Source organism: Scyliorhinus torazame, chromosome 7 (assembly GCF_047496885.1).
Source record: "Scyliorhinus torazame isolate Kashiwa2021f chromosome 7, sScyTor2.1, whole genome shotgun sequence".
NCBI classification, from domain to species: Eukaryota; Metazoa; Chordata; class Chondrichthyes; order Carcharhiniformes; family Scyliorhinidae; genus Scyliorhinus; species Scyliorhinus torazame.
This window is the reverse complement of record NC_092713.1, coordinates 153,974,811-154,002,055: the sequence shown is the minus strand read 5'-3', so window position 1 is coordinate 154,002,055 and position 27,245 is coordinate 153,974,811. Positions and strand designations below refer to the sequence as shown.

Genomic DNA, 27,245 nt, shown 5'->3' with positions numbered 1-27,245 from the left:
GCAAGAACATCCTTCCTCAGATAAGGAGACCAAAACTGGACACAATATTCCAGGTGTCATCTCATCAAGGTCCTGTATAACTGCAGTAAGACATCCTTGAACCTGTACTCAAATCCTCTTGCTATGAAGGCCAACATTCCAAAGACAACTGGATTTATGAAAGGGAAATTTTTGTACGGGCCACGAAGAATCCAGCACGAGTTTTAAGGATACAAAGTAATAACATTTATTTACAATATATATATATATATATATATATATAGCACACTTCTTCCTGCTGGTTCCAAACTGGCCAGCTTTATTTATACATGGAGTATACGAATGGTTTCTCCGCCCCCCCCTCATTGGGGAAGCTCATTCTCCCACAGGATTGTGGGATTCTCATTAGTCCCCAGCCAATAGTAAGCAGGCAGGTTATAACAGAAATCATGTTGGCAAACCTACTGAAGTTTTTTGAGAAGGTAACTCGTAGAATACATAAAGGAGAATGAGTGCATGTGATGCATTTGGATTTTCAGAAAGCTTTTGATAAAGTCCCACATAAGAGATTAGTGTGCAAAATTAAAGCACATGGATTGGGTGTTATATATTGCCATGGTTTGAGAATTGGTTAGCAGACAGGAAACAGGAAGTAAAAATAAATGGGTTTTTTTTCAGAATGCAGGCAGTGGCTAGTGGGGTCCTGCAGGGATCAGTGCTTAGGCTCCAACTATTCATAATATGCACCAATAATTTGGATGAGGAAATCAAAAGTAATATTTCCAAATTTGCTGATGACACAGAACTTAGTAAGAACGTGGGTGATGAGGAGGATGGTAAGAGGCTTCGAGGTTATTTAGACAAGTTGAGTGAGTGGGCAAATACAAGGCAGATGCAGTATAAGGTGGATAAATGTGAAGTCATCCACTTCAGATGGAGAACAGAATGGCAGAGTATTATTTAAATGGTGACAGATTAGGAAATGTTGGCGACAAAGGGAGCTGGGTGTCAAAGTACCCAGCCACTTAAAGCAAGTATGGTGGTACAGCAAGCTGTTAGGAAGGCAAATGGTATGTTGGCCTTCATTGCAAGAAGACTTGAGTACAGCAGCAAGTATGTCCTACTGCAGCTGGACAGGGCCTTGGTGAGACCACACCTGGAATAGTGTGTGCAATTTTGGTCTCCTTATCTAAGAAAGGATATACTTGGCGCAGAGGGAGTGCAGCAAAGGTTCACCAGACTGATTCCTGGGATGGCAGGATTATTACATGAGGAGAGATTGGGTCAACAGGGCCTGTACTCACTGGAATTATGAGAGGAGATTTAATTGAAAAGTCTAAAATTCTGACAGGCTTGTGACATGAGAATGTCGCTTTAAGAAATGGTTAGCTGCTCATGTTACTGCAGTGATGTCAGAGTGTGGGTGGAGCTGAGCTCTGGTTCTGCTTTTTAGTTTCACTTTGAGAAAAGCTTGGGTGTGGCTCTGTCTTTTTGGTTTCGTTTTTCAGTGTGTTGCAGCTGAAGTCAGAAAAACAGCTCTACTGCTGTTCTCTCTGCCATGAAAGACTATCTCTGGATCCTTTGGTGATTTAAAACTAATAACTGCTTGCAGTAATTACTTTAACCTAATGTGCTCCTGTTCAAAGGTTTGTAAAGGACTTCCGGTTGCGGTGATGCACTGCTAAGCCGCACGTTTCGGCAGCTCCCGTTCTAACGGACTTTTGGGCTCTATTTCGGACCAAACCCAGTGTGGGGTGACAAAGTAAGGAGTCCCCCCTGGTGTGTATGGAAATGATCGGTGGTAGTGGCCAGATTGCGAAGGATCCTTTGGAGCAGCGGCAGAGAAGAGAAGGAAGAAGCAAGATGGCGACGGATGGAGCCCAGACGACATGGGGCCCGGACCAGTAGGAATTCCTCCGACGGTGTGTGGAGGAATTAAAGAAGGAGGTGCTGGCCCCGATGTTATTGGCAATCGAAGGGCTAAAAGAAACGCAAAAGGCCCAGGCGATAGAGCTCCGTGGGGTGAAGGCGAAGGCAGCTGAGAACGAGGATGAGATTCTGGGCCTAGCGGTAAAAATGGAGACGCACGAGGCGCTACATAAGAGGTGTATCGAAAGGCTCGAAGTCCTGGAGAACAGCTCGAGGAGAAAGAACTTCCGGATTCTGGGTCTCCCCGAGTGGAGGGAGCTGACGTTGGGGCTTATGTGAGCACGATGCTCCATTCGCTAATGGGAGCTGAGGCCCCCTCGGGCCCCCTGGAGGTGGAAGGGGCTCACCGGGTCCTTGCGAGGAGACCAAAGGCTGGAGGACCACCAAGGGCGATAGTGGTGAGATTTCACCGCTTCACCGACAGAGAAGCTGTTTTGAGCTGGGACAAGAAGGTACGGAGTAGCAGGTGGGAGAATGCGGTGATACGAGTGTATCAGGACTGGAGCGCGGAGGTGGCGAGAAGGAGAGCGAGTTTTAATCGGGCCAAGGCGGTACTTCACAAGAAGAAAATAAAGTTTGGGATGCTGCAGCCGGCGCCATTGTGGGTCACGCACCAAGATAGACACTACTACTTTGAAACGTCGAACGAGGCATGGACCTTCATCCAAGAAGAGAAATTGGACCAAAACTGAGGGACTGATGCTGTGGGGGAGATGACGATGTTGATGTACAGAAATGTAAATTGGGGAATGGGAGGTTCACAGTATCGGGACGGTGGACAGGGTTTTTTCTCTTCTTGACGGGGGGACACTGAGAAATGTGGGCGCCAGTGGAAAAAGGGACTGAGGTGGGGGGATGGGGAATGGGGGAGCTGCGCCATAAAGGGGCGGGGCCGATCCAGGAAAGCGCGGGTTTTTTCCCGCGCTGGGGAGATGATGACGGGAAGATAGGCGCAAGGAGGATGAGAGTCCCACACACAAAGAACAAACAAGGAACAAACAGGAACAGACCCTTCGGCCCTCCAAGCCCGTGCCAACCATGCTGCCCGACTAAACTACAATCTTCTACACTTCCTGGGTCCGTATCCCTCTATTCCCGTCCTATTCATGTATTTGTCAAGATGCCCCTTAAATGTCACTATCGTCCCTGCTTCCACCACCTCCTCCGGTAGCGAGTTCCAGGCACCCACTACCCTCTGTGTAAAAAAACTTGCCTCGTACATCTACTCTAAACCTTGCCCCTCTCACCTTAAACCTATGCCCCTGAGTAATTGACCCCTCTACCCCGGGGAAAAGCCTCTGACTATCCACTCTGTCTATGCCCCTCATAATTTTGTAGACCTCTATCAGGTTGCCCCTCAACCTCCTTCGTTCCAGTGAGAACACGGGGGGGGGGGGGGTCAAGGAGAGAGCGGGGGAAGCCGGGGTCAGTTGGAATCAGCTGACTTTCGGAAGCATCATGGGGGGAGTAACCATGCTAGATGGGGATCTAGCGGGGGGGGGGTCAACTGGGTTGCTGCTGCTGGGAGCAAGAGGGAGCTGGCAAGGGAAGAGGTGGTCGGGACGGGAGTGCGCCGCCTGGGGGACAGGTGGGTGCGCGGGACCTGGACGAGTGACTGGCCTAGAATAGGGGATGGCCCCCCCAATCCGGCTGATCACGTGGAATGTGAGAGGCCTAAATGGGCCAATTAATAGGGCCCGAGTGTTCGCGCACTTAAAAGGACTGAAGGCAGACGTAGTCATGCTTCAGGAGACGCATCTGAAGGTGGCGGATCAGGTTAGGTTAAGGAAAAGGATGGGTGGGACAGGTGTTCCACTCAGGGTTGGACGCAAAAAATAGAGGGGTGGTGATATTGATGGGGATACAGGTGTCGATCAAGGCTAGGAATATAGTGGTGGGCAACGGTGGTAGATATGTGATGGTGAGTGGTAGATTGCAGGGAAAGGAGGTCGTGCTGGTAAATGTATATGCCCCGAACTGGGACGACGTGGGATTTATGAAGCGGATGATGGGACGTATCCCGGACCTGGAGGTAGGAAGCCTGGTAATGGGGGGTGATTTCAATACTGTGCTGGATCCAGGGTTAGATCGGTCTAGATCCAGGACCGGAAGAAGGCCGGCAGCGGCCAAGGTGCTCAGGAGGTTTATGGAGCAAATGGGGGAAGTGGATCCGTGGAGATTTGCCAGGCCGTTGGCCAAAGAGTTTTCCTTTTTCTCCCATGTTCATAAGGTATACTCCCAGATAGATTTCTTTGTTTTGAGCAGGGCACTGATTTCGAGGGTGGCAGGAACGGAGTACTCGGCCATAGCCGTTTCAGACCATTCCCCGCACTGGGTGGATCTGGAACTAGGAGAGGAGAGGGAACAGCGCCCACTCTGGCGACTGGATGTGGGTCTATTGGCGGATGAGGGGGTCTGTGGAAGGGTGCGGGGATGTATTGAGAGGTACCTGGAGGCCAATGATGATGGCGAGGTACAGGTGGGGGTAGTATGGGAAGCGCTGAAGGCGGTGGTTAGGGGAGAGTTGATCTCCATTAGAGCTTACAAGGAGAAAAAAGAGGGCAAAGAAAGGGAGAGATTAGTGGGGGAGATTTTGAGTGTGGATAAAAGATATGCGGAGGCCCCGGACGAAGGACTATATAGAGAGAGGCGAAGACTTCAGACGGAGTTTGACCTGCTGACCACAGGGAAGGCAGAGGCACAGTGGAGGAAGGCACAGGGGATGAGATACGAATATGGGGAAAAGGCGAGCCGGCTGCTGGCCCACCAGCTTCGTAAGAGGATAGCGGCAAGGGAAATAGGGCGAGTTAGGGATGAAACGGGAGCTACGGAGCGGAGTGCAGGGAAGGTAAATGAGGTGTTTAAGACCTTTTATGAGAGGCTATATAGGTCCCAACCCCCGGAGGGAAAAGAGGGGATGCAACAGTTTTTGGACCAGCTGAGTTTCCAGAGGGTGGAGGAGCAGGAGGTGGCAGGTCTGGGGGCGCCAATCGGGGTGGATGAGGTGACTAAGGGGCTGGGGAACATGCAGGCAGGGAAGGCCCCGGGACCAGACGGGTTCCCGGTGGAATTTTACAGGAAATATGTGGACCTGTTGGCCCCGCTGCTGGTGAGAACCTTTAACGAGGCCAGATAATGGGGGATTCTACCCCCGACAATGTCGGAGACGACGATATCATTAATCCTGAAGCGAGATAAAGATCCGCTGCAATGCGGGTCATATAGGCCTATCTCGCTCCTGAATGTAGACGCCAAGTTGCTGGCAAAAGTGCTAGTGACGAGGATCGAGGACTGTGTCCCGGGGGTGGTGCATGAAGACAGGGTTTGTAATGGGGAGACAATTGAATGTCAACGTGCGACGGCTGTTGGGGGTGATAATGATGCTCCCAGCGGAGGGGGAGGCAGAGATAATGGCAGCGATGGATGCAGAAAAGGCATTCGATAGGGTAGAGTGGGAGTATCTATGGGAGGTGTTGAAGAGGTTTGGGTTCGGGGAGGGATTTGTCAGTTGGGTCAAACTCCTCTATGGGGCCCCAGTGGCAAGTGTAGTCACAAATCGGCAGAGATCGGAGTCTTTTCGGTTACATAGGGGAACAAGGCAGGGGTGCCCCCTGTCCCCATTACTGTTCGCGCTGGCAATTGAACCACTGGCCATAGCGTTGAGAGACTCTAGGAAATGGAGGGGGGTGGTTAGAGGGGGAGAGGAACACCGAGTGTCACTCTACGCAGATGACCTACTACTGTATGTGGCGGATCCTGTGGAGGGGATGACAGAGGTTATGCAGATATTGAGGGAGTTTGGAGATTTTTCGGGATATAGGCTTAATATTGGGAAGAGTGAGCTTTTCGTGGTGCACCCCGGGGACCAGGGAAGAGGGATAGACGGCCTGCCGTTAAGGAGAGCGGAAAGGAGTTTCCGATATTTGGGGATTCAGGTAGCCAGGAGCTGGGGAACTTTACACAAACTCAATCTGACGCGGCTGGTGGAGCAGATGGAGGAGGATTTCTAGAGGTGGGATATGCTGCCGCTCTCACTGGCGGGCAGAGTGCAGGCAGTCAAGATGATGGTCCTCCCAAGGTTTCTTTTTGTGTTTCAATGTCTCCCCATTTTGATCACTAAGGCCTTTTTTAAGAAAATAGATAGGAGTGTGATGAGTTTCGTGTGGGCAGGTAAGACCCCGAGGATAAAGAGGGGGTTCCTGCAGCACAGCAGGGACAGAGGGGGACTGGCGTTGCCGAATCTGGAGGATTATTACTGGGCCGCCAATGTGGCGATGGTTCGCAAGTGGATGAGTGAGGGAGAGGGGGCGGCATGGAAGAGGCTGGAGATGGCATTCTGTAAAGGAACGAGCCTAAAGGCGCTGGTGACGGCGCCTCTACCGCTCTCCCCGAAAAGGTATACCACAAACCCAGTGGTGGTGGCAACCTTAAAGGTCTGGGGGCAATGGAGGCGACATAGGGGTGTGACGGGTGCCTCGGTGTTGTCCCCAATCAGGAACAACCATAGGTTTGTCCCAGGAAAGATGGACGGAGGGTTCCAGTGCTGGCATCGGGCAGGAATTAGGAGACTGAGAGATTTGTTCATTGACGGGACGTTCGCGAGCCTGGGAACGCTGGAAAAGTATGAGTTGCCCCCGGGGAATATCTTTAGATACATGCAAGTGAGGGCGTTTATGCGGCAACAGGTGAGGGAATTTCCGCTGCTCCCGACACAGGGGATCCAGGACAGAGTGATTTCCGGAGTATGGGTCGGGGAGGGCAAAGTGTCCGAAATATATCAGGAGATGAGAGACTGAAGGGAAAATGGGAAGAAGAGCTGGGGGAGGAGATTGAGGAGGGTCTGTGGGCGGTTGCCCTAAGTAGGGTAAATTCCTCTTCCTCGTGTGCCAGGCTTAGCCTGATACAATTCAAGGTTCTGCACAGAGCACACATGACGGGAGCAAGGCTGAGCAGGTTCTTCGGAGTGGAGGACAGATGCGGGAGGTGCTTGGGAAGCCCGGCGAACCACACACACATGTCCTGGTCGTGTCCGGCACTGGAGGAGTACTGGAGGGGAGTGGCAAGAGTGATTTGAAAGGTGGTGAAGGTCCGGGTCAAGCCAGGCTGGGGGTTAGCTATATTTGGGGTAGCGGAAGAGCTGGGAGTGCAGGAGGCGAAAGAGGCCAATATTCTGGCCTTTGCGTCCCTGGTAGCCCGGCGAAGGATCTTACTCATGTGGAAGGAAGCGAACCCCCCCCCGCCCCGGCGTGGAGGCCTGGATAAACGATATGGCAGGGTTCATAAAACTGGAACGGATGAGGTTTGCGTTGACAGGATCGGTTCAGGGGTTCTCCGGGCGGTGGCAACCGCTCCTTGACTATCTCACGGAACGTTAAGGGAAAATAGATCGTCAGCAGCAGCATCCCGGGGTGTGGGGGGGGGGGGGGGGGGGGGGGAGCACTATTTTTTTTTGTTACTTTGTCAGTTCACTATATTATTTAAATAATGTTACTTATTAGTTATTGTGTTATTTTTTATGTTGATTTGTAAGGTGGAAAAATTGTGTTTGAAAACTTTAATAAAATATATATATTTTTTAAAAAGGTTTGTAAAGTCTTTTGGGTGTAAAAGGGCAGCATACAGGTTACTTAATGTTGTATTCTTTGGGGGTTATCTTTGAATTAATGGTTGGCAAGATATTCACGGTTTTAAAGAGGTTAACTTGAGTTCATAGAATAAACATGGTTTTGTTTTAAACAATACTGGTCCATTTCTGCTGTACCATACCTGTAGAGTGAGCCCTGTGCTCCCCATACCACAATCTACTAAAAGTTGTGGGTCAGGTGAACAAAGAACAAAGAACAAAGAAATGTACAGCACAGGAACAGGCCCTTCGGCCCTCCAAGCCCGTGCCGACCATACTGCCCGACTAAACTACAATCTTCTACACTTCCTGGGTCCGTATCCTTCTATTCCCATCCTATTCATATATTTGTCAAGATGCCCCTTAAATGTCCCTATCGTCCCTGCTTCCACTACCTCCTCCGGTAGTGAGTTCCAGGCACCCACTACCCTCTGCGTAAAAAACTTGCCTCGTACATCTACTCTAAACCTTGTCCCTCTCACCTTAAACCTATGCCCCCTAGTAATTGACCCCTCTACCCTGGGGAAAAGCCTCTGACTATCCACTCTGTCTATGCCCCTCATAATATTGTATACCTCTATCAGGTCGCCCCTCAACCTCCTTCGTTCCAGTGAGAACAAACCGAGTTTATTCAACCTCTCCTCATAGCTAATGGCCTCCATACCAGGCAACATTCTGGTAAATCTCTTCTGCACCCTCTCTAAAGCCTCCACATCCTTCTGGTAGTGTGGCGACCAGAATTGAACACTATACTCCAAGTGTGGCCTAACTAAGGTTCTATACAGCTGCAACATGACTTGCCAATTCTTATACTCAATGCCCCGGCCAATGAAGGCAAGCATGCCGTATGCCTTCTTGACTACCTTCTCCACCTGTGTTGCCCCTTTCAATGACCTGTGGACCTGTACTCCTAGATCTCTTTGACTTTCAATACTCTTGAGGGTTCTACCATTCACTGTATATTCCCTACCTGCATTAGCCCTTCCAAAATGCATTACCTCACATTTGTCCAGATTAAACTCCATCTGCCATCTCTCCGCCCAAGTCTCCAGAAAATCTAAATCCTGCTGTATCCTCAGACAGTCCTCATCGCTATCCGCAATTCCACCAACCTTTGTGTCGTCTGCAAACTTACTAATCAGACCAGTTACATTTTCCTCCAAATCATTTATATATACTACAAAGAGCAAAGGTCCCAGCACTGATCCCTGTGGAACTCCATGATACACTCTGGGATTCTCTCAACCCTGGCCCATTTTAGTGGAATTTTTTGAGGACATTACCAGTTCGGTAGGTAACGGGGAGCCAATGGATGTGGTATATCTGGATTTCCAGAAAGCCTTCGACAAGGTGCCACACAAAATGTTGCTGCATAAGATAAAGATGCATGGCATTAAGGGGAAAGTAGTAGCATGGATAGAGGATTGGTTAATCAATAGAAAGCAAAGAGTGGGGATTAATGGGTGTTTCTCTGGTTGGCAATCAGTAGCTAGTGGTGTCCCTCAGGGATCAGTGTTGGGCCCACAACTGTTCACAATTTACATAGATGATTTGGAGTTGGGGACCAAGGGCAATGTGTCCAAGTTTGCAGATGACACTAAGATAAGTGGTAAAGCAAAAAGTGCAGAGGATACTGGAAGTCTGCAGCGGGATTTGGATAGGCTAAGTGAATGGGCTAGGGTCTGGCAGATGGAATACAATGTTGACAAATGTGAGGTTATCCATTTTGGTAGGAATAACAGCAAAAGGGATTATTATTTAAATGATAAAATATTAAAACATGCTGCTGTGCAGAGAGACCTGGGTGTGCTAGTGCATGAGTCGCAAAACGTTGGTTTACAGGTGCAACAGGTGATTAAGAAGGCAAATGGAATTTTGTCCTTCATTGTTAGAGGGATGGAGTTTAAGACTAGGGAGGTTATGCTGCAATTGTATAAGGTGTTAGTGAGGCCACACCTGGAGTATTGTGTTCAGTTTTGGTCTCCTTACTTGAGAAAGGACGTACTGGCACTGGAGGGTGTGCAGAGGAGATTCACTAGGTTAATCCCAGAGCTGAAGGGATTGGATTACGAGGTCAGGTTGAGTAGACTGGGACTGTACTCGTTGGAATTTAGAAGGATGAGGGGGGATCTTATATAAACATATAAAATTATGAAGGGAATAGATAGGATAGATGTGGGCAGGTTGTTTCCACTGGCGGGTGAAAGCAGAACTAGGGGGCATAGCCTCAAAATAAGGGGAAGTAGATTTAGGACTGAGTTTAGGAGGAACTTCTTCACCCAAAAGGTTGTGAATCTCTGGAATTCCTTGCCCAGTGAAGCAGTAGAGGCTCCTTCATTAAATGTTTTTAAGATAAAGATAGATAGTTTTTTGAAGAATAAAGGGATTAAGGGTTATGGTGTTCGGGCCGGAAAGTGGAGCTGAGTCTACAAAAGATCAGCCATGATCTCATTGAATGGTGGAGCAGGCTCGAGGGGCCAGATGGCCTACTCCTGCTTCTAGTTCTTATGTTCTTATAACACTTGGCAGACAGGATGCAGGAATATTGTTTCCTCTAGCTGGAGGGTCTAGAATAAGAGGTCACGGTCTTAGTATATGGGGTAGGCCATTTAGGACTAAGATGAGGAGAAACCTCTTCACTCAGTGGTGAAAAGATGGAATTCTCTACCACAGAAGGCTATGGAGGCCCTGTCATTGAATATATTTAAGAAGGAAATGGAAAGATATCTAGACTTCAAAGGTGTCAAAGGATATGAGGAGAGGGCAGGAGTATGGTATTGAGATAGAGGATCAGCCTTGAGCATACTGAATGGCAGAGCGGGCTCGAAGGGCCTAATGGCCTACTTCTGCTCTTATTTTCCACGGTTCTCTGACCCACATTTAAACCAACTGTCTGAGTAACTGTTAAACAGGACAAATATGTTACATAAACTGGCTTTCTAAAAGGGAAAAATCACTTTGGACATGGAAGAGCTTTCGAAGCGACCAGTACTAGCTGCAACTAACAGCATCCCCTGCTTCCTCCATCTGCTTACTCTGTCTGGGACAAGTAAGCCATTCTCACCTGTTATGCGTAATGTGTCTTCTCTGCCTATTTAGTTGATGTATCATATATAAACTGTTATTTCATAATAAATTGCTTTAAAATCACCTATGACTTTGACTCCCTTTTTGTTTAATCTGTGACTTCCAGATCAAATCTCACATCAGTTATGACTTCAGCCATTATAAGTGTGTATCACCAGTAGCTGGAGTCACACTCGCACAAAAGAAAAGAGCCATGATGGATTTGTAAATGACATGAAAAACTTAAGTCTGGAAAATGTCTTTGAACTAAATTGCAAAAGCAAGACAAGGGTACACAAATTTGGACTAAAAAAAGACTAAGTCAGAAAGTCAGAACTTATAACAGTGTTCTTCTTTACAGAGAGAGTGATCAAAACAATAAATAGATTTCCAAACATAATGGGACAGGTAAAAGGCTTGAAAACATTCAAGGAATAATTCAATCCTGCAATTAGGAGGACTTCATTGTTTTATTGCATGAATAAACTAAGATGGATTGAAATTTGTAATTAATATATGTTAGGGTGAGGAGTGGAATGGAAAGGAGAATATCAGTGAAAATAATGAAGATTAGAGGAAGTGGAGGGGAGTACTCAGGGGAGGAGAAGAACACCGGGTATCATTGTATGCAGATGATCTATTGCTGTATGTTGCGGACCCAGTGGAGGGGATGCCTGAGATAATGTGGACACTCAGGGAGTTTGGGGAATTTTCGGGGTACAAATTGAATATGGGGAAGAGTGAGTTGTTTGTGGTGCATCCGGGGGAGCAGAGCAGGGGAATAGATGATTTACCGCTGAGGAGGGTAACAAGAGATTTCCGGTACTTAGGGATCCAGATAGCCAGGAACTGGGGAACCCTACATAGGCTTAATTTAACACGATTGGTGGAACAGATGGAGAAGGATTTTAAGAGATGGGACATGGTGTCCCTGTCACTGGTGGGCAGGGTGCAGGCGGTCAAAATGGTAGTCCTCCCGAGATTTCTTTTTGTGTTCCAGTGCCTCCCGGTGATGGTTACGAGGGCTTTTTTCAAAAAAATTGAGAAGAGTGTTATGAGCTTTGTGTGGGCTGGGCAGACCCCGAGAGTGAGGAGGGGGTTTTTGCAGCGTAGCAGGGAGGGGGGGACTGGCACTGCCGAGCTTAAGTGATTATTATTGGGCCGCCAATATCTCAATGGTGTGTAAGTGGATGGGAGAAGGAGAGGGAGCGGCGTGGAAGAGACTGGAAATGGTGTCCTGTAAAGGAACCACCTACAAGCATTGGCGACGGCGCCATTGCCGTTCTCCCCGAAGAAATACACCACAAGTCCAGTGGTGGTGGCAACGCTGAAAATTTGGGGGCAGTGGAGACGGCATAAGGGAATGACGGGTGCCTCGGTGCGGTCCCCGATAAGGAATAATCATAGGTTTGTCCCGGGGAGAATAGATGGGGGATTTAGAATATGGCAGAGAGCAGGGATTGTGCAACTGCGGGATCTGTTCCTAGACGGGAAGTTTGCGAGTCTGGGAGCGCTGACGGAAAAATATGGGTTGCCCCAGGGGAATGCATTTCGGTATATGCAATTGAGGGCTTTTGTGAGGCAACAGGTGAGGGAATTTCCGCAGCTCCCGACGCAGGAGATTCAGGATAGAGTGATTTCGGGGACATGGGTGGGGGATGGTAGGGTGTCAGATATATACAGGGAAATGAGAGACGAGGGGGAGATCATGGTGGATGAGCTGAAGGGAAAATGGGAAGAAGAGCTGGGGGAAGAGATCGAAGAGGGGCTGTGGGCAGATGCCCTACGCAGGGTAAACTCTTCGTCCTCATGTGCCAGGCTTAGCCTGATACAATTCAAGGTCTTACACAGGGCGCACATGACCGGAGCAAGGCTCAGTAAATTTTTCGGGGTAGAGGATAGGTACGGGAGATGTGCGAGAAGCCCAGCGAACCACACCCACATGTTTTGGTCATGCTCGGCACTGCATGGGTTCTGGGTGGGGGTGGCAAATGTGCTTTCGAAGGTGGTGGGGGTCCGGGTCGAGCCAAGCTGGGGGTTGGCTATATTCGGGGTTGCAGAAGAGCCGGGAGTGCAGGAGGCGAGATAGGCTGATGTTTTGGCCTTTGCGTCCCAAGTAGCCCGGCGAAGGATATTGTTAATGTGGAAGGAAGCTAAACCCCTGGGCGTGGAGGCCTGGATAAACGACATGGCAGGGTTTATAAAACTGGAACGGATAAAGTTCGCACTAAGAGGTTCGGCTCAAGGGTTCACCAGGCGGTGGCAACCGTTCGTTGACTATCTCGCAGAACGATAAAGGAACTGGGAAAGTAGCAGCAGCAACCCGGGGGGGGGGGGGGGGGGGGGGGGGGCTCGGATGGGTCCTCAGGGGTGTTTTTGTATGGATATTTTTACTTGGATATGTATATTGGCTTGTTTGACTTTATTATTTGGGAGAGTTAATATTTTGTTATGGCAGTTGCCATTTAGTTTATATATTATTTATTTATTTGTTAAAAATGGTCACTATTATTTATATTGTTTTCTTGTTGTAAAAGGGAAAAATTTTTGTACTGTTTTGTTTGGCCGAAAAAAAATTTGAATAAAATATATTTTTTTTTAAAATGAAGATTAGAGATGAGTAAATTGAAAAGGTTAACAGGCAGAGAACTGCAGTGGAAGAGAAAAGACAAATTCAGCAACAACAAGAAATCCATTTCTAATTTTCATGCATTCTATCCACGTACAATGAAGCATTTCTTTGGGGGGAAGATTGCTCATTTGACTAGGAGCAATCACAAGGAACAAAATACTTTGGTCAAACTGCACGTCCTTGATTTGTTTCATGCTATTGTGTTTCCACACAGGCAACATTCAATCTTTAAATCAATGTTTGCTTCAATTTACATATAGCACGCTGTAAATACTTGGGCCTAGGCTTTTTTTTTTTTTAAAATCATCCAACTACAAATGTGACAGGGCAAACAGTACAAAAACATGGTTAAAAGAACCAAGCGCCAAATCCCCAGCCCAAAAATATACAATGCCAATTTTGCTGTCCACTGGTGATGGCCAGCAACACTTGTCATAGCCACATCCTACCAAAGTAACAAAGTTGGCTGAGGGAATGGATATAATATTGGCTGAGGGACAGAAAACAGATGGTGAACTCCTGTTTTTCAGAATAGGGGGAGATGTACATTGATGTTACCCAAGATTGGTACAGCAGAACAGCTTTACCTGATATATATTCATAACTTAGACTTGGGTGTACAAGGCAGAATTTCAAAATTTGCAGATGATACAAACTTGGAAATATTGTGAACTGTGCGAAGGATAGTGATCAACTTCAAGAGGACAGAGATGGGCTAATGGAATGATTGGAAAGTGGCGAATTAAATTTAATGCAGAGAAGTGTAAAGTAGAACTGACTTGGCCACCAATGGCCCACACAGAATGTAACAACCATAAGACATAGGAGCAGAATTAGGCCACTCGGCCCATCGAGTCTGCTCCGCCATTCAATCATGGCTGATATTTTGTTCATCCCCATCCTCCTGCCTTCTCCCCATAACCCCGATCCCCTTATTGATCAAAAACCTATATATCTCTGTTTTAAAGACAATCAGTGATTTGGCCTCCACAGCCTTCTGCGGCAAAGTGTTCCACGGATTCACCACCCTCTGGCTGAAGAAATTCCTCCTCATCTCTGTTTTAAAGGATCGTGCCTTTAGTCTGAGATTGTGTCCTCTGCTTCTAGTTTTTCCTACAAGTGGAAACATTCTCTCCACGTCCACTCTATCCAGGTCATGCTGTATCCTGTAAGTTTCAATAAGATTCCCCCCTCATTCTTCTAAACCCCAACGAGTACAGACCAGAGTCCTCAACCGTTCTTCATACGACAGGCTCTTCATTCCAGGGATCATTCTTGTTAACCTCCTCTGGACCCTTTCCAAGGCCAGCACATCCTTCCTTCCCGGGGCCCAAAACTGCTCACAATACTCCAAATGAGGTCTGACCAGAGTCTTATACAACCTCAGAAGTACATCCTTGCTCTTGTATTCTAGCTCTCTCGACATGCATGCTAACATTGCATTTGCCTTCCTAACTGCCGACTGAACCTGCACGTTAACCTCAAGAGAATCGTGAACAAGGACTCCCAAGTCCCTTTGTGCTTCTAATTTCCTAAACATTTCCCCATTTAGAATAGTCTATGCCTCCATTTCTCCTTCCAAAGTGCATAACCTCACACTTTCCCACATTATATTCCATCTGCCACTTCTTTGTCCACTCTCATGGCCTGGCTAAGTCCTTCTGAAGCCCGCCTGCTTCCTCAATACTACCTGCCCCTCAACAGATCTTTGTATCATCTGCAAACTTAACAACCGCGCCTTCAGTTCCTTCCTCCAGATCATTAATGGGTATTGTGAAAAGTTGTGGTCCCAGCACCGACCCCTGAGGTACACCACTAGTCACCGGCTGCCATCCTGAAAAAGACCCATTCTCTGCCTTCTGCCAGTCAGCCAATCCTCTATCCATGCCAGGATCTTACCCTCAACACCATGGGTTCTTAACTTATTTAACGGTCTCCTATGCGGCACCTTGTCAAAGGCCTTCTGGAAATCTAAATAAATACCGTCCACTGGTTCGCCTTTGTCTAACTTCCTTGTTACTTCCTCAAAGAACTCTAACAGATTTGTCAGACATGACCTCCCCTTGACGAAGCCATGCTGACCCAGTCCTATTTTGTCATGCACTTCCAAGTACTCTGCGATCTCATCTTTAATAATGGACTCTAAAATCTTACCAATGACTGTTAGTCAGGCTAACCAGCCTATAATTTCCCGTCTTCTGCCTCCCTCCCTTCTTAAACAGTGGTGTTACATTAGCCACTTTCCAGTCCTCTGGGACTGGTGATTCCTGAAAGATCATCACCAATGCCTCCACAATCTCCTGAGCTATCACTTTTAGAACCCTGGGGTGTAGTCTATCCGGTCCAGGTGAGTTTATAGAGGATCCAGAAAAAAATGAAGAGAATGGCTCCAGGGATGAGGGACTTCAGTAACAGAGAGAAGCTGGGGTTGTTTTTCTTTGAGATAAGATGGTTGAGAGTAGATGTGTTCAAAATCGTGAGGAGTCTAGAGAGAGCTATATTTCATGTTCGATCTGCTGCTCAGTAACTTTAATCAGGATAATTGGCATAAGGCACATTGCAGAGCAGCAGAATCAAGATGTGACTAAAGGGCTGTATGGGAAAGAGGGATTGTTTTTCACGGGGGAATGGCAACAATTCTGGGGCAGAAAAGAGTTGTATCCATTGGATGGGCTGCACCTAAATTGAGATGGGATCTGTGTTCTGGCAGAAAGGTTAATAGGGAGACGGCAAAGGCTTTAAACTAGTGATGGGTAAGGGGAGTAATCCTCAAGAAATATATGCAGCCCAAGTGTAAACACAACAAGGGAAGAGAATATAGGGAAGAATAAGGGAAGGGAGGACATGAAGACAAAGGAATAGATATTTAGAGAATGGGAGTCTAAAAAGATAGTTAAATAGGAAGTGAGAGGAAATCCTATTAAAAATCATTTCAAATGCCTGCACAGCAATGCACAGAGTCCATAAGTAGGTTAACGCGTGGCTCAACGATTGAGAACGTTGGCGCCAGTACTGGGAAAGAGGGGACCTTTTCCAGTCGGCCGGTCTTCATCTGAATCATGCTGGGACCAGAGTCCTGGCGAATCACACAACTAGGGTTGTAGATAGGGCTTTAAACTAAATAGTAGCGGGTGGGGAGGGTTCAGTTGTATGGAGAATTAGAAAATCAAAGTTAATATGGGTGGCACAGTGGTGCAATGATTAGCACAGCTGCCTCATGGCGCACATTCGCCCCGTGTTTGCGTGGGTCTCATCCCCACAACCCAAAGATGTGGAGGCTGGGCAAATTGGCCACAATAAATTGCCCCTTAATTGGGAAAAAAAGAATTGAGTACTCTAAATTTATTTCAAAAATAAGAAAATCAAAGTTAAAGGAGAAGGTAAAGTGCAGGTTAATGACAAGGGCTTTAAACTAGCTAAAGGAGCTGAAGGCTCTGAAGAGGTTAGTAAAGTTTCCAGAACATGTAATAGAACAGATAAGTATAAAAGGTGGCAGGAATCTGACTTCAGGACAAGCAGATGGGCAGAGGGGACTGGGTTGCATTTAGAAGCAATATAGGATCAGAAGGGTGGGTGGAGTTGAGGAATCGCAAAGGAAAACAGACCCTGATGGGAGTTATGTTCAGGCACCCTAGCAGTAGTCAGGATGTGGAGCAGAAAATAAATCAGGAGATTAAAAAAGGCATAGAAGAAAACCAATATTACAATAATCACAGGGGGCTTCAATATGCAAGTGGACTGGGAGAATCGGGTTGGTAGTGGATCCCAAGAAAAGGAATTTGTGGAATGTTGAAGAGATAGGTTTTTTTGGAGCAGCTTGTGACAGAGCCCAGGCAATACTGGATTTGGTGATGTACAATGAGACAGACTTGATTAGGGAACTGAAGGTGAAGGAACCCTTAGGAGGCAGTGACCACTACAATATGATAGAATTTACCCTGCAGTTTGAGAGGGAGAAGCTGGAATCAGATTTAATGGTATTACAATTAAGAGATGGATGGAGGACGTTCTTGACCAAGGAACAGTTGTAGATGAGGGAGGCGATAAAGCTGGAGATCCAGATGGCGGTCAAGGTGGCAGTGACGGAGATGGTGGTCGCCATGCGGGCAGTGATCGACGGAGTGGGGAAGAAGCTGGCAACTCAAGGGAAGGCAATCCAGTCGGCGATGTCCATGGTTGTGAGGGTGATGATGGAACCATGCCTGAGAGTCTTCGGGGTTTCAGACCAGCCAGAACTACATATGGGGATGAGGACTGATGCCTTCAAAAATTTGAAGTTTCCAAGCACAAAGAATTAGCGAATATGAAAAACATCAACTCAGATGGTGGCCTGAGGTTTCAAAGAATGAATAGAAGCCTTACCTCAGAAGCAGTGGCTGTAAAATATATAGTGCTCGACTGTCCATTGGTCAGGTCCATACTTCCTATGCCATCCACCACAGCAGCACTATGGAAAGCTCATGGTCAGGATGGGATCTTCATCACTCCTACAACACAAAGAAATGGCACCAGTTGCAAGATTTCTACCAGAGTAGCTCAAATTCCTTACTTATGTGGGCGGCACAATAGCACATTGCGGGCGGCATGATAGCACAGCGATTAGCACTGTCGCTTCATAGCGCCAGGGACCGGGTTTCAATTCCCGATTTGGGTCACTGTCTGTGTGGAGTCTGCACGTTCTCCCCGTGTCTGCATGAGTTTCCTCCGGGTATTCCGTTTCCTCCCACACGTCTCGAAAGATGTGGTTGTTAGGTAAATTGGACTATCTGAATTTGCCCTCAGTGTACCTGAACAGGCGCCAGAGTGTGGCGACTAGGGTATTTTCACAGTAACATCATTGCAGTGCTGATGTAAGCCTACTTGTGACACTAATAAAAGATTATTATAAAGCACCTTAGGTAAAAAGAGGTGCATTATGTTGTCAGACAATACTGAATTATTTCATTTTCTCTTCCGTGACCAGCTGAATGACTAAAAAGCAAATAAGCACCTCAAATTTATGCCTTCAAAACAATTGCCATAAACTGACAAAGAAGCTGATGATTTTAAATGATTCAAATGAGAAGGTTGACTCCCCAATTATTGTACAGAAAAAGCTTACACAATGGCAAACTATTCATTTCATACGACTGAATATGTTTGTGCAACAGTTAAATTGTAATATTACCACTGAGTACAATATCTATGCACTCAAAGGCAGCACGGTAGCACAAGTGATTAGCACTGTGGCTTCACAGTAGCCAGGGTCCCAGGTTCGATTCCCCGCTGGGTCACTGTCTGTGCGGAGTTTGCACGTTCTCCCCGTGTCCGCGTGGGTTTCCTCCGGGTGCTCCGGTTTCCTCCCACAGTCCAAAGACGTGCAGGTTAGGTGGATTGGCCATGCTAAATTACCCGTAGTGTCCATAAGGGTTGGGAGGGGTTATTGGGTTGCGGGGATAAGGTGAAAGTGAGGGATTAATGTGGGTCGGTGCAGACTCGATGGGCCGAATGGCCTCCTTCTGCACTGTATGTAATCTAATCTATGTAAATATCCAACATGTTTACTAATTCCATTCTAAGCTATTCCAATCTAAATGATGCAGTAATTTAGTTGTGGCCAGTAATGCGAGTTTATCTGGAAGTATTCACTTCATAATTACTTTATCAAATGAAACATACAACTTGAATGATCTTGAATTCAATTTCTCTCAATGTATGATTTTGGCCAAATTTCCTTCTTCAAAACATTATGCCTTGCTGGAATATGGGTTCTCAAATGGAAAAGGTGCATTATCCCCTTCATGTTTTCCAGTCTTTTTCTACAGTCAAGCATAATTCTGCTTATCCCTGATGCCCATACAGTGGTTCCTGGGTTGATTTTCTTCTCTCACAGACAGTGAGGAGGCCAATCATAGCACCCCAAACACAGCTCTGAATAAGATCAGCTGACTCAGCACAGGCCAGGGAATCAGACCTAGAATCTTCCAAATTTCTTAACCTATTTTCTATAGCCTCATCATTGAAGGCAATCAATCAAAGATTACCCTTGTGTACTCCGTAGCGGAGTACTGTGTACTGGTGTAAGGACCAAAAGTAGCCAGTAAACTGAACACTACATCACCGGAACACTACATTTTCACCAAAAAATCTAAAACTGTTCCAACATTAAAAATTGCAAGTACGTTTAACAAAAAAATGTTTAATTCAGAGGTAAGCACTTCTTCACAGAAAATTAAAACATGTCAAAATTATTGGAAATTCGTTTTTTAAAAAGTACATGGTAAAAAATACATCACTCAGAGAAAAGCACTGAGCGAATATCAAATGTTTTCACACAAGACTTCATTAAAAAAATAGTGCATCGGGGAAAAAATATTTAATTCAGAGATAAGCAATTTTTGACCGAAAATCAACTCTTCACTTAAAAAGAGTTAGAACTTAAAAATTCTAATAAATCTCAAGAAAATGCTCAAATCATTTGACATATGCACTTTTTGCCAGAAAACCAACATTTTTCATTTGATAAACAAACTTGTTATAACTTTATTAAAAATAGGGGAATAAGACAAAATAAAGGCTCCATTCACCTGCGATAAACATTTTCTTTCTTAACATCGACTCCAACACCCTGGTTACCATGTTGCCACACATAGTCAGTGCCACTGCCACCTTCCCCCCAACCGATCTGCTATGAAGCTCAGCGAATGGAGGAAAACAAATGACTCGCCATCCCGCAGGACCTCACCAACATCCCTCCACTTGAAGTCATACAAGCCATTTTGGACTGATACACACAACGTCAGGCAGTGCAATTTCAAAAAAATAAGTGACAACTAAACACCTCGTGAAAGCCCCAACACTGAAGGCCCCCGGTTTCTAGCCCCCATGAAGCTCATGGGCATCTCTAAATCGCATTCATACAAACTAACGGCAGATGCACATACCGGGGTGCACAAATGGAAAATTAAAAACTCACGTGTCCGACTGTGGTCACCCAGAACAGACTATGGAACACAATGACTCAATCCCCGACTCATAAATACAAAGGAGGTACTGTACAGTGGCTAGCACTGCTGCCTCACAGCGCCAAGGAGCTACTTTCAATTCCAGCCTTAGGTGACAGTCTGTGTGGAGTTTGCACTTTCACCCCCATCTGCTAGATTAACTATTCTAAATTGCCCCTTAGTGTCCAAGAATGTACAGGCTGGATGGGTAATGGGGTACAGGGATAGGGCGGGGGAGCGGACCTCGGGAGGATGCTCTTTCAGAGGGTCGGTGTAGACGCGATGGGCCAAATGCACTGTAGGAATTTTATTGCAGTGATACACATTGCTACTCCTGACATAATATCCTGGCTTGGCCACCTTGATGTAAAATTATAGTTGCTGCTCTATACCGAGCCGTACAAAAGAGCATGTCACACCTGCACACTTCCTTGACGTGGGTTTTGTATGTCCTACTGGTTGTCTGGCTCGGCTACCACGCCATGCGGAAAATCCTTAGGTATCCGACTATATTTTATGTTGCGAACGTGCCTGAACCAGCAAAGTCACCCCTGCTTGATGATTGTCAACATGCTTTGGAGATTTGCCTTTGAGAGGACTGCCGTATTCATGATTCTGAACTTCCATAAAATTCCCACAATACGTGAAGATAAATATTGTTGAGATTTATTTTTTCATGGCAAAAATCGTCCATCTTTCAAAGGCATACAAGGTGAGAAGAACACAGGCCTCATAAACTTGGACCTCAGTCCTAAGAGTAAGCTTGCTATCATTTCATGGAATGGAACGGCGATAGCTGCTTTCCCAATGTATGTATTGATTTCTGTATCAAGAGATAAATGGTCCATCACTGTGGACCCAGGTTGCAGAATCGGGTAACCATTCCAGTGGCCCGTTAAGTAAAGGGTTAAGAGACATTCCAATTAGTTGCCTCATTTATGTTACGTATCCAATAATTGACACTGATTATGTAAAGGGGCTCCAGATGGCCTTTGTGTCAGGTGATGTGATGTTAAGAGTTTTAGAACATAGAACATAGAAAAGTACAGCACAGAACAGGCCCTTCGGCCCACGATGTTGTGCCGAACTTTTGTCCTAGCTTAAGAACAAATTAATCTACACCCCATCATTCTACCGTAATCCATGTACCTATCCAATAGCCACTTGAAGGTCCCAAATGTTTCCGACTCAACTACTTCCACAGGCAGTGCATTCCATGCCCCCACGACTCTCTGGGTAAAGAACCTACCCCTGACATCCCCCCTATATCTTCCACCATTCACCTTAAATTTATGTCCCCTTGTAATGGTTTGTTCCACCCGGGGGAAAAGTCATCTTATAAACCTCTATCAAGTCGCCCCTCATCCTTCTCCGTTCTAATGAGAAAAGACCTAGCACCCTCAACCTTTCCTCGTAAGACGGACTCTCCATTCCAGGCAACATCCTGGTAAATCTCCTCTGCACCTTTTCCAAAGCTTCCACATCCTTCATAAAATGAGGCGACCAGAGCTGCACACAATACTCCAAATGTGGCCTTACCAAGGTTTTGTACAGCTGCATCATCACCTCAAGGCTCTTAAATTCAATCCCTCTGCTAATGAACGCTAGCATACCATAGGCCTTCTTCACAGCTCTATCCGCTTGAGTAGCAACTTTCAAAGACCAATGAACATAGACCCCAAGATCTCTCTGCTCCTCCACATTGTCAAGAACCCTACCGTTAACCCTGTATTCCGCATTCATATTTGTCCTTCCAAAATGGACCTCACACTTTTCAGGGTTAAACTCCATCTGCCACTTCTCAGCCCAGCTCTGCATCCTATCTATGTCTCTTTGCAGCCGACAACAGCCCTCCTCACTATCCACAACTCCACCAGTCTTCGTATCGTCTGCAAATTTACTGACCCACCCTTCAACTCCCTCATCCAAGTCATCAATGAAAATCACAAACAGCAGAGCAGCCAGAACTGATCCATGCGGTATGCCACTGGTAACTGGGCTCCAGGCTGAATATCCACCACCACTCTCTGACTTCTATCGGTTAGCCAGTTCGTTATCCGGCCAAATTTCCCACTATCCCATGCCTCCTTACTTTCTGCATAAGCCTACCATGGGGAACCTTATCAAATGCCTTACTAAAATCCATGTACACTACATCCACTGCTTTACCTTCATCCACGTTCTTGGTCACCTCCTCAAAGAATTCAATAAGACTTGTGAGACAAGACCTACCCCTCACAACTCCGTGTTGACTATCCCTAATCAAGCAGTGTCTTTCCAGATGCTCAGAAATCCTATCCCTCAGTATCCTTTCCATTATTTTGCCTACCACTGAAGTAAGACTAACTGGCCTGTAATTCCCAGGGTTATCCCTATTCCCTTTTTTGAACAGGGGCACAACATTCGCCACTCTCCAATCCCCTGGTGCCACCCCTGTTAACAGTGAGGACGAAAAGATCATTGCCAACGGCTCTGCAATTTCATCTCTTGCTACCCATAGAATCCTTGGATATATCCCATCAGGTCCGGAGGACTGGTCTATCCTCAAGTTTTTCAAAATGCCCAACACATCTTTCCAAACAAGTATCTCGAGCTTACCAGTCTGTTTCACACTGTCCTCTCCAACAATATGGCCCCTCTCATTCATAAATACTGAAGAAAAGTACTCGTTCAAGACCTCTCTTGTCTCTTCAGACTCAATACACAATCTCCCGCTACTGTCCTTGATCGGACCTACCCTTGCTCTAGTCATTCTCATATTTCTCACATATGTGTAAAAGGCCTTGGGGTTTTCCTTGATCCTACACGCCAAAGATTTTTCATGCCCTCTCTTAGCTCGCCTAATCCCTTTCTTCAGTTCCCTCCTGGCTATCTTGTATCCCTCCAGCGCCCTGTCTGAACCTTGTTTCCCCAGCCTTACATAAGTATCCTTCTTCCTCGTATTTACCCTTTCCCCAATTGTAAACCTTCCCTGTTGCACGCACCTATCCCTCTCCATTACTAAAGTGAAAGTCACAGAATTATGGTCACTATCTCCAAAATGCTCCCCCACTAACCATAGACCATAAGACATAGGAGTGGAAGTAAGGCCATTCGGCCCATCGAGTCCACTCCACCATTCAATCATGGCTGATTTCAACTCCATTTACCCACTCTCTCTCCATAGCCCTTAATTCCTCGAGAAATCAAGAATTTATCAACGTCTGTCTTAAAGACACTCAACGTCCCGGCCTCCACCGCCCTCTGTGGCAATGAATTCCACAGACCCACCACTCTCTGGCTGAAGAAATTTCTCCTCATCTCTGTTCTAAAGTGATTCCCTTTTATTCTAAGGCTGTGCCCCCGGGTCCTAGTCTCCCCTGTTAATGGAAACAACTTCCCTACATCCACCCTATCTAAGCCATTCATTATCTTGTAAGTTTCTATTAGATCTCCCCTCAACCTCCTAAACTCCAATAAATATAATCCCAGGATCCTCAGACGTTCATCGTATGTTAGGTCTACCATTCCTGGGATCATCCGTGTGAATCTCCGCTGGACCCGCTCCAGTGCCAGTATGTCCTTCCTGAGGTGTGGGGCCCAAAATTGCTCACAGTATTTTAATGGGGCCTGACAAATCTATCACTTGCCCTGGTTCATTACCAAGTACCAAATCTAATATAGCCTCCCCTCTGGTTGGACAATCTACATACTGTGTTAGAAAAGCTTCCTGGACACACTGCACAAACACCACCCCATCCAAACTATTTGATCTAAAGAGTTTCCACTCAATATTTGGGAAGTTGAAGTCACCCATGACTACTACCCTGTGACTTCTGCACCTTTCCAAAATCTGTATCCCAATCTGTTCCTCCACATCTCTGCTGCTATTGGGGGGCCTATAGAAAACTCCCAACAAGGTGACTGCTCCTTTCCTATTTCTGACTTCAACCCATACTACCTCAGTAGGCAGATCCTCCTCGAACTGCCTTTCTGCAGCTGTTATACTATCTCTAATTAACAATGCAAACCCCTCCCCCCCCCATCTCTTTTACCACCCTCCCTAATCTTATTGAAACATCTATAACCAGGAACCTCCAACAACCATTTCTGCCCCTCTTCTATCCAAGTTTCCGTGATGGCCACCACATCGTAGTCCCAAGTACCGGTCCATGCCTTAAGTTCACCGACCTTATACCTGATGCTTCTTGCGTTGAAGTATACAAACTTCAACCCTTCTCCGTACCTGCAAGTACTCTCCTTTGTCAGTGTTACCGTCCCCAGTGCCTCACTACACGCTTTGACGTCCTGAACATCGGCTACCTTAGTTGCTGGACTACAAATCCGATTCCCATTCCCCTGCCAAATTAGTTTAAACCCTCCCGAATATTACTAGAATACCTCCCTCCCAGGATATTGGTGCCCCTCTGGTTTGGATGCAACCCGTCCTGCTTGTACAGGTCCCACCTTCCCCAGAACGCACTCCAATTATCCAAATACCTGAAGCCCTCCCTCCTACACCATTCCTGCAGCCACGTGTTCAACTGCACTCTCTCCCTATTCCTAGCCTCGCTATCATGTGGCACCGGCAACAAACCAGAGATGACAACTCTGTCTGTCCTGGCTTTTAACTTCCAGCCTAACTCCCTAAACTCGTTTGTTACATCCACACCCCTTTTCCTACCTACGTCGTTGGTACCAATGTGGACCACAACCTCTGGCTGCTTCCCCTCCCCCTTAAGGATCCTGAAGAAACGATCCGAGACATCCCTGGCCCTGGCACCCGGGAGGCAACATACCTTCCGGGAGTCTCGCTCGTGACCACAGAATCTCCTATCTATTCCCCTAACCATTGAGTCTACTATCACTATTGCTTTTCTATTCTCCCCCCTTCCCTTCTGATCCCCAGAGCCAGACTCAGTGTGAGCGACCTGGCCGCTCGGGCCTTCCCCCGGTAGGTCATCCCCCCCAACAGCATCCAAAATGATATACTAGTTTTGAAGGGGAACGGCCACGAGGGATTCCTGAATTGTCTGCCAGTTTGTTTTCTTTCCCCTGACTGTAACCCAGCTACTCTTGCCCTGTACCTTGGGTGTGGCTACATCCCTGTAACTCTTGTCTATTACCCCCTCTGCCTCCCGGATGGTCCGAAGTTCATCCAGCTCCAGTTCCCTAACACTGTCTCTGAGGAGCTGTAGTTGGGTGCACTTCCCACAGGTATAGTCAGCGGAGACACCGGTGGTATCCCTCACCATCCACATCCTACAGGAGGAGCATGCAACCGCCCTAGCCTCCATCCCCTCTTACCTTACAGAATATAGCTGCACTGTGGACCAACTGGAACTCCACCCTCCAACTCTGCTCCCAGTCAGCGGCACTCTCTGTAAACTCCCGGCTCCCTTCACGTTCTTTGAGGAAATGTAGGAAATGAAATGAAAGGAGCACCTTACTCCCTCCTCACCTAACTTCCTTAGTCACCAAACTCGCATTATAGCACTCAAATGCACCCAAATTCAGCACTCCCTTAGTCACCAAACTCGCATTATAGCACTCAAATGCACCCAAATTCAGCACTCAGTGCAAACAAAGTCTGCACTGTAGCTGGCTCACATTTATACTGTGAATCTAGCCTCTGAAAACTGGCCTAATCCAATTAACTAATTAACAAGCTCCAGCTGCAAGTTGCTACAAGTAGAACCTTTGTTTAAAGCTGATTGAAAATTCACCTTCTTCTAAACCAAACAGCGGGCGCAATTCTCCCATCGGGAGTCTAAGTGCCGATGCCGGATGAAAACCGGAGTGTTTCACTCCGGAGTCGGAGCCCGCTCCCAGCCCCCTATTCTCCCGCCCCCAGAGGGCTAGGAGCAGCGCCGCATAAATGACGCGGCGCGCGGTTGCCGTCCTCCCCGAGGCCGCCCCGCAAGATGATGTCGGATGGATCTTGCGGGGCGGCGGAGGAAAGGAGGTCCTCCTTCAGAGAGGCCGGCCCGCCGGTAGGTGGGCACCAATCACGGGCCAGACCCCATTTGAGGACCCCCCCGGTGCAGGAACCCCCTCTCCCCCACAGGCTGTTCCCGCGCTGTTCCTGCCGGCAGTGACCAGATGTGGACGGCGGCGGCGGGAACCCGTTGTATTGGGCAGGCCGATCGGCCCATCCGAGCCAGAGAATCGCCGCTCGCCCGTTGCAAACGGCGAGTGGCGATTCTCCCAGCGACCAGCCGTGATTCTCGCCGCGTCAGTTTTGGGGGGGGGGGGGAGAATCGCATGCGGGCTTCATGGTGGCATGGCGGGACACGCGCGACACCCCGGCGATTCTCCCACTCAGCGTGGGGGGGGGGGGGGATTCCGCCCAGCAACTTTTAAGTTAATTAACTAAATAAAAGACTAGACTTTAGATAAAAATTTACCCTTATTATCCCTCAGTCACCAAACTCTCACTATAGTACTCAAATGCACGTAAATTCAGCACGCCGTGCAAAGATTTGTGCAGAGTCTGTTGAAGCAAATTAAATGTGTTTGTGGAAAAGCAGCAGAACCTTTGACTCTTTATGCAACAGCAGCTAAACGTCTAACAAATGGTAGGAGAGGACGGTTGCTGTGCAAATGTGAAGGGTTGAAAGATACAACTTTTCCAGATCAAACCAAGGAGTGAGTGAGAAAAAAAAAAAGGGATATATGGCTGAACCGAGGATAAAGACGGCTGGATATGACTATCCTCCCTGATTTTCTGAAAGGGAATCGTACGACCAATGGAGAAGTGCAGTAGTTTTGTGGACTAAGGTAACTGCTTTGGGAAGGAGAAAACAAGGTATGGCATTTGCTCTTTCTTTACCTTATGACAGTAAAAGCCGAAGCAAAAAGTGTTTTCTGAGCTGGAATTGGAAGAGTTAGACTCAGAAGGAGGACTGGAGACTTTATTACGTTATATGGATAAGATTTATAAAAAGAATGACTTGTTAACTGCATATGAAGCATGGTCGGATTTTGATAGGTTCCGGAACATAGAGAAATTCTCCATGGAAGACTATATAATGGAATTTGGAAGACTTTATAA

The 27,245-nt window shown here is 47.0% G+C and overlaps 1 protein-coding gene across 3 annotated transcripts in view; it reads right to left on the bottom strand.

Annotated features, from left to right (window-relative positions):
* Positions 1-27,245, bottom strand: part of ralgps2 (Ral GEF with PH domain and SH3 binding motif 2) — a 677,925-nt gene that overhangs the window by 526,125 nt on the left and 124,555 nt on the right. For all 3 annotated transcript variants that reach the window (XM_072511682.1, XM_072511681.1, XM_072511683.1), the window contains exon 3: positions 17,592-17,716. In XM_072511682.1, coding sequence (XP_072367783.1) covers positions 17,592-17,648 — 57 coding nt within the window. In that variant the 5' untranslated portion in view covers positions 17,649-17,716. The remainder of the gene's footprint in view (positions 1-17,591; positions 17,717-27,245) is intronic.